The sequence below is a fragment of the Eleginops maclovinus genome, chromosome 20, assembly GCF_036324505.1.
Source record: "Eleginops maclovinus isolate JMC-PN-2008 ecotype Puerto Natales chromosome 20, JC_Emac_rtc_rv5, whole genome shotgun sequence".
NCBI lineage: Eukaryota > Metazoa > Chordata > Actinopteri > Perciformes > Eleginopidae > Eleginops > Eleginops maclovinus.
Window position 1 is genome coordinate 30,060,775 of NC_086368.1, and position 8,464 is coordinate 30,069,238.

Below are 8,464 nucleotides of genomic sequence, written 5' to 3' on the forward strand. Positions count from 1 at the left end.
ATTCAAGGACTCTGAATCTGCCAATAGTCCTTTAGTTTAGTATCTTCATGATAAATCCAAACTGAGCATGCTCAGAGACAGACAGACAGACAGACAGACAGACAGACAGACAGACAGACAGACAGACAGACAGACAGACAGACAGACAGACAGACAGACAGACAGACAGACCAGACAGACAGACAGACAGACTGACAGACAGACAGACAGACAGACAGACAGGCTTATCGCTCTGACGACAGGGGTGTCAGAAAACTGTCTTCAATTATTCATACCGTCCACTTCCACATGGCAGAGTGAAGCCTCTGAGGCCGGTGTTTGACACAGAGCAGGGAGACATGTTCCAGGAGAGACACAGAGCAGGGAGACATGTCCCAGGAGAGACACAGAACATGGAGACATGTCCCAGGAGAGAGACAGAGGAAGGAGACATGTCCCAGGAGAGACACAGAACATGGAGACATGTCCCAGGAGAGACACAGAGCATGGAGACATGTCCCAGGAGAGACACAGAGCAGGGAGACATGTCCCAGGAGAGACACAAAGCTTGGAGACATGTCCCAGGAGAGACACAAAGCTTGGAGACATGTCCCAGGAGAGACACAGAACATGGAGACATGTCCCAGGAGAGACACAGAGCATGGAGACATGTCCCAGGAGAGACACAGAGCAGGGAGACATGTCCCAGGAGAGACACAGAGCATGGAGACATGTCCCAGGAGAGACACAGAGCATGGAGACATGTTTTCAGGATGTTGATATGTCGCAGCTCTGATTTGAGTGTGTTAATGCAAAGCTCGGGACCTGCAGCGTGTCTCACCCTCATGGCCTCCTGGATGTGGTCCTGTCTCACCACCTCTGCAGAGCGGTCCATGTACCACTTCAGACAGCGGATCAGCTCCCTGAAGCCCAGCAGACAGGAAGCAGTGAGTGATTATGACATGTGACATTTGACCATTTCTAGATAAGGGGGATTTCTGGACCAGAATCAAAACACATCAACGAATGAACACAAAAACATCTGTTTCTAATCTGTCCGTTTTTAAAAGCCACTTAGATTAATGTATTTATGACTGTTCACCTGCAACACTTTATAAAGGGCTTTTTAACTTATAATAAAAATAAAATACAATAACATAAAATAATTCAATGATACAAATAATAATAAAAACAAAATAATAATAATAATAGAAAATAATAAAAATAATAAAAATAATAATAAAAATAATAAAAATAATAAAAATAATAATAATAATAAAAATAATAATAATAATAATAATAGAAAAATAATAATAATAATAATAATAATAAAAATAATAAAAATAATAATAATAATAAAAATAATAATAATAATAATAGAAAAATAATAATAATAATAATAATAATAAAAACAAAATAATAATAATAATAAAAACAAAATAAAAATAATAAAAATAATAATAATAGAAAATAATAATAATAATAATAGAAAATAATAATAATAATAATAAAAATGCAAGGGAATTTAAATACACACATTTTTTACAAGCATCAGGACATTAGAAACACATTTTGAAATATGATGAAAAAAAGTGTCTTCAAAGTCTTTGAAAAGTAAAACAAAAAGTCTTTAACGCAGATTTATTGAAAAAATAGCTGCAAACATAAAACCACAGCGTCACCAGACAAATCAAATTGTGGTGGTTGAGGAAAATGCAAACCATGTAGAAAATATTCACAATTCATTTGAGGACTAAACCACCAAGGAGGTATTTCTGAATTGCAAGTAACACACACATATCTATAAACCTTCAGTGTGTGTGTGTGTGTGTGTGTGTGTGTGTGTGTGTGTGTGTGTGTGTGTGTGTGTGTGTGTGTGTGTGTGTGTGTGTGTGTGTGTGTGTGTGTGTGTTCTGCAGGTAATCTGAATTTAAACACTCACTTGTAAGCCAGCGCTCCGGCAAAGTGCTTCTGGATGTACGTGTCCATCACCGGGCGGAAGTGGTAATATTTACTGTCCCTGAGAAGATTTATGATGAACACCTGAGGGAGGAGAGACATGGTGATAAACATAAATGAGTGGGACACATTTAACCTCTCATTGATACAGAAGTATAGAATCTAAGGACTTGAGACGAACTGCTTGATCTGCTTGATTCTTTAAAGATGTAAAAACAAGTCAATGAAACGTAATATGTTCCCTTTGTTTACAGTGACGCTTCCAGTGTGACGTGAGTAATCCATTACACAGCCTTCGCTGCAGCTGCACCAAACAGCATGTACGGTTGTTGTGCTCATATATTGGATTAATAAATGAAAACGCTTCAAGGAAAGTATTTTCAGAAAGCAGTACGAGTACTCAGTACTGAAGACACATACAACATGTTACCAGAAACATATTCCACTCATTCATTAATGGCATGTCATCAGAATTATTTCAGACACACACACACACACACACACACACACACACACACACACACACACACACACACACACACACACACACACACTCACCAGTGACTGGAACACCAGCGGTCCGTATTTGTCCGTGTTGTCATCCAGGATGGAGAATAAAGTGTCCAGAATATCTTGGAGAAACTGTGAAACACACACACACACACACACACACACACACACACACACACACACACACACACACACACACACACACACACACACACACACACACACACACACACACACACACACACACACACACACACACACACACACACACAGTTATGCATGACAGGTTGCTTTCTGTAGTTCCACATGTTACACACTGAAGGAAACCTCCAGAAGGAGCTGGAGCTCATGAACCCACCTTGACGATCTCCTCTCCGCTGACGTGCCGGAGTCGGCCGAGGATGTCCATGACTCGGTCCGGATGAGCTTTCCACTTCAGCAGCGCCAGGAGGTCCACTGCAAGCAGAGAGCAATGATCAGCACCATCAAACACTGAACACAGAGTGACACTCACCACCAAAGCACGGGTTAGGCTCCTCCAGATGAGAGCAGCCGGGGGTTTGCCCCCTACATCACGGCTACAGGCGTGTTTGTGATGAGGGATACGATCGGAAAGGACGTTGTTTGCACAGCGTACCGTTCTGTGTGAGTTTGGTGGAGGACAGCTGGGTGCAGATCCAGAAGCTCTCCTTGGCGCTGCGCTGGAAGACCAGGCTGGAGGGGACGCTGGGGCAGCTGTTGAAGTCCTCTTTGCAGCAGGGCAGACCCAGGTACAGCGCGTGGTTACTGAAGGTGGTGTTCTCATCACACTGAGGACCAAGGAGGGAACGCTTTACTATCAAGGCAAGTTTATTTATAGAGCAACTCAAGGAAAAAACCAGAATTCACAGAATTTTTGGAAAATATCGAATTTTTCAGGTTTTCAGAAAAGTCAGAATTTTGGGCAAAAAGTCAGAATTTTAAGAAACTTTGGAGAAAGAAGGTAGAATTTAGAGATTTGGGGGAAAAGTCTAAATTTAGATAATTTTAAAATAAAGTCAAAATGTTAAGACTTTCAGAAAAGTCAACATTTTGAGAAAAAAGTCAGAAGAAAATTGGACTTTAGTTTTTAAGGAATTTAGAGATTTTGAAAAAAGTCAGAATTTATGAATTTACAGAAAAAGTCAGAATTCTGAGATTTCCTGAAAAGTGATTTTGAGGACAGTGGAAATATTGGACCAGGGAGATGCTGCCTTCAGGGTCCAACACAGAAATACGACATCCCTGAATCCCCTTGTTATGGAGGTGTAACCAAAAGTACGACTCCTACATGAATCTGATCTATGAACGGAACGGGGGTTTGATGAAAGTGGTTCCACAGCATAAATAAACTTCCTGCTGAACATCGCTGAGGTTTGTAAATGTGGATACAGTGGGAAAGCTCTGTGATTACAGAGACAGGACGTGATGCACAGAGCCTGAGGATGTCTGACCTTGTAAACATAGAGTTCGTGGCTCTCGTCTGACAGCGTGGTTCCATCCTCCCTCATCAGAGGAGTGAAGGCGAAACCAAACAGCTTCTTTTCTCCTTTGTCTTTCGCTGTGAAGATGAAGCAGGGAGTAAAGAAAGGGGACAGATGTTCAAAGTGAGACACATTTGCGCCTGGTTTGAATTCAATTCGACTCTTTGCAGGCTGTCCATTCATTTTGTGCTAAAGTCAGTCGCAGACTTAAGTATCACTATCTGTTCATCTTCATTTCACTGTCAGAGTCGTAGCATGGTGAACAGTAAGTGATATGTGATTGTACGGATCGCAGTGTGTGGTATGTCTGATCACATATGCAGAATTTGGAAATTTGAAGAAGAAAAAGTCAGAATTTTGAGAAATATTCAGAAAAGTTAACATTTTGAAATCCCCCCAAAGTTTGGATCGATGCCCTGTTTTCCTGCACCCTGCCTGAATCTATGAATACACATTTATATTTAATGAGTTTCAAAATAACGAGCTTTACTGGAGCAGTGTCTGAACTCGAAGCGGAGGTGCGACCCCCTGAAGCGGTCGATGGGAATGGGCAGTTTTATGACTTCGCTCCATCGGGGGCTGTTGTTGTGATAGAGGACGAAGGACCGGTGCTCTGGGAGGGGGGGCTCCCCGGACCCCAGACTGATGCAGTCCTGCAGGGAGGCAAAGGAGGAGGTTAACATACATGGAAACCATACATGTATGTTTGTCAATTTGCACCGTTCAGTGGGAGGTCGCGCTGCAGGAAGCGGGACTAACACCTGGACAGAATTTAAGCACTTCCTGTCCCGTTGTCTGGAGGTCAATGAGCTTTATTTATACGATCTTCTGAATGTGTTGGTTAAATAACTGAAACATGATCTGCAATTTACATGTATTATACATTTTGAGAATTTCAAAACAAAGTCAGAATTTAGAGATTTTAAGAAAAAAGTTCCAATTTTTAAGAATTTCAAAATAAAGTTCAAATGTTGAGTTTTAAGAAAAAGCCCAAAATGAGAAAAGTTGAGAAAATAACTCAATTTTTTGAACATTTCCAAATAAAATCAGAATTGTGAAACCTTGTGGAAAAAGTCAGAGTGGGTTTACAGAAAAAAACTGAATTTTGAGAAAGTCAGGATTAAGTAGGTTAACTATCATCACACCAACATGGAAACTCAACTACTCATCTTTAAATCCTCTCTGTGATTCAACTCGTGCAAACCATTCGCACCCCCACTCTAACTCATCAGTGAATCGCACCACGAGGAAAAGCTTCTGCAGAGCAAAGTTGCGTCCTTCATGCGATAGTGGTGTGGTTTTTTATTTTGACCTCTACTGCATTTACACTTCCCAAAACACAAAAGCGAAGGTCATTTGTGAACAAAACGCATGAGTATTATAAGCTGTTTGTTTGCCACAGAGATTGTTTTTCTGCAACATCCAAAAGCCAACAGAGAAATCCCACTGGGTGTTTGTGGAGGGAACAGGCAGATGATCATTGAATGGGTTTTCCTGCAAAAAAGTAGAGAATCTTGCTCTTGATTGGGGAAAATACAAATGCTAAGTAATGTGCACATGCAGGAATCTGATTATTGATATCATTAGTACGGGCGATGTGTGACTTCCTGTAGGAGTGTGGCTGTCAGGAACAGACGGCTGCAGAGACAGGAAGGACAGAAAGCAGACTGTTTGTGTTGTTGTTGTTTACCTTGAGGATCTCTCCGTCGGCGTACAGCACGTAGACGGTGACTTCGATGTTCTTCTGGACGCTCTTCCCTCCTCTCTCGAAGTCGCCTCGCTCCAGGGTCAGGTACAGGTCGTTTCGGATGTCCCCTGTGAGCGAGACGGAGAAATAGCCCTCAGAGTTTAGAGTGACTGATGTTACCGTGGCGGAGAATCAAGGACAGATTACTCAATAGGACTAATGTGGCAGAGAGTGTTTTTGGGGGTGATGTTAACATGTTGGGAAGTGAAACAACACACACACACACACACACACACACACACACACACACACACACACACACACACACACACACACACACACACACACACACACACACACACACACACACACACACACACAGACCGGTGTGTTAACGTGTGAGGGTTCATTTAACATCGCTGCTCGTCCTGATGGAGGAGACGTCTCCCCTAATGTATCACGATGGGAGTTAGACACTCACTCCATCACTGCCGAGGGGAGGTGTGTGTGTGTGTGTGTGTGTGTGTGTGTGTGTGTGTGTGTGTTGCTCTGTTTTAGAGGGCAGTTTGAAGGGTACATTTTTATTATTTCTTTTTCTGACGATTATCTGTTTGAATTGATGTTTCCTGTAGAAAACGTCCAAAGTGACGTCTTCAAATGTCTGTCAGTCCAAAGATATTTACTTTAACTTGATACAAAGCTCTGAAGAGGAGACAACATCTGTATTAAAGACACTCAAACAAACATACTCCTGGACACCCTAGTGTACATGTGTGACGATTCAATGTGCATTTATACTGAATCCTCAATTTCAGTTCAGCCTTCACTTCTTCTGCAGCTGTTCTTGTTCTGTTCTGTTTCCATGTGTCGCCCTGTGTTGCTTAATGACACAATAGACTGGTTGCAGTTCATAGAGTCCTGTTGTGAACCCCAAAATGTTGAGGCCCCAAAGTGTTATGTTAGAAATGGCAAGATGCTAACTTATACATGTTGGGCCATTTGCATACATTAGCAAAGGAAACCAATAGCTGAAAAAAGGTTTGGCCGATTTGGACCATTTTTGAGTGGCTTTGGGGTTATTGTGGATTCTGAATCCATTTCTGACATTTTCATTCCTGTTTACCCAGGAAGTGGCCATATGTGTACTCCCGATGGACGGATTTTGATTAATGGTGGGTTTTATTGGACTCAAAACTCCCATTTTTGATCCTAAAAATGTCACATTGATCCATTACAAAAGGTGGCAACTAGACTAAAAAAAGGTGAAGATGCAAACAGAGGATCAAGCCTCTAAGCTCCTCCCCTTTTCCTCTCACCTGGCATGATGACGTCAGGGAAGCCCAGTTTCCGGGTCATGGCGACGCCTCTGCTGAAGATGAGAGGGTTTTCCCTGCGGACCTGATCCATGTCGCCTCTCAGCAGCTGCAGGGAGATGATCAGACCTGGGGGGGGGGGGAGAGAAGAACCAACTTAATTTAGAACTGAAATGTTAAGCCATGGTTGATGCTCCAGATGTTCTTTGTTCACACTCACCGTAGTTGGTGCTGGGAGCCGTGTATTTGGTGCTGGACTTGCGGATGATGTTCTCGTGGATCTGGTACCATTCGTTCTCATTGTTGCACCTGCAGAACCACAAACAATTAGCAGGTGGTAATAACCAGATGAACACACAGGGATTTGGGACCATATGCACTACAACCCATAGAACACACTACAGGAGAGGGAAAAGCCCAAAAGGCAGAATGCTGCCACACATCAAGCCCAGAGGACTGCTCCCCCAGCTGTGCAGGAAACAGGAAATAACGGGACACGAACAGAAGGCACAATATACTGTACACTCCTCCCTCCTCCTTTCCATTTCTTCAGATTTATCTTGAGTTTGTTTGAGAAGATGGCACGGACTAAAAAAGGTTGGCCATTAATCATTATCTGAAAAACAAGGGCCAACATCTCACAGCTGATCAGGAAACAGGATATGCATAAAGTTCATTCTACGACTTCAGGAAGGAGAAGCACAGAAAAACCAGACAAGACACACACACACACACACACACACACACACACACACACACACACACACACACACACACACACACACACAGTTACATCATGTTGACTTTGGGGCTCGTGCGGGCAAGTCTTCAGAAGTTTCTGTCGAGGGATCTCCTGTCTGCATCACAGTGTGTGTGTGTGTGTGTGTGTGTGTGTGTGTGTGTGTGTGTGTGTGTGTGTGTGTGTGTGTGTGTGTGCAGCTCCTCTCTGTTTCTCTCTCTGTTCACCTTTATGTCAGAGAGTGGAGTGTTTTAATAATAAGAGGTATTGTTTGTGCAGATAAGGAAAAAGAGAGTGAGATATGATGACATTTTATTATGTGTTTGTCCCCATGTGTGTGTGTGTGTGTGTGTGTGTGTGTGTGTGTGTGTGTGTGTGTGTGTGTGTGTGTGTGTGTGTGTGTGTGTGTGTGTGTGTGTGTGTGTGTGTGTGTGTGTGTGTGTGTGGTGTGTGTGTGTGTGTGTGTGGTGTGTGTGTGTGTGTTACATACGTGTAGACCTTCAGGACGAAGTCTTTCTCCTCCTTGAGCTCGGAGATGGTCTGCAGCACGTCGCTCATGGCGAGGACGGCACACCCGTACGGCCGGCGGTACTGGACGTGAGGCGGACCCTTCTTGCTGTCGTTCAGCAGCATGCGGCCTGCAGAGGGGAGTGTGTGTGAGGGGTCAGCGCTCACCTGGGTATGTTAAACACCTGGAACAGCTGGAGAGCTTCCTACCTGTTCTGATGACCTGGAGATGATGTACAGATCTCTCTTCATGTCTTTGTTGCTCAGA

At 43.1% G+C, this 8,464-nt stretch overlaps 1 protein-coding gene across 1 annotated transcript in view; it reads right to left on the reverse strand.

Annotated features, from left to right (window-relative positions):
• Positions 1–8,464, reverse strand: part of LOC134882178 (dedicator of cytokinesis protein 3-like) — a 46,411-nt gene that overhangs the window by 28,259 nt on the left and 9,688 nt on the right. The window contains 13 exon segments of the mRNA XM_063909769.1: positions 821–902; positions 1,922–2,022; positions 2,497–2,580; positions 2,807–2,904; positions 3,086–3,257; positions 3,921–4,027; positions 4,441–4,603; positions 5,641–5,765; positions 6,954–7,079; positions 7,171–7,259; positions 8,180–8,327; positions 8,407–8,424; positions 8,427–8,464. The exon segment at positions 8,427–8,464 is cut by the window's right edge and continues 2 nt beyond it. Coding sequence (XP_063765839.1) covers positions 821–902; positions 1,922–2,022; positions 2,497–2,580; positions 2,807–2,904; positions 3,086–3,257; positions 3,921–4,027; positions 4,441–4,603; positions 5,641–5,765; positions 6,954–7,079; positions 7,171–7,259; positions 8,180–8,327; positions 8,407–8,424; positions 8,427–8,464 — 1,351 coding nt within the window.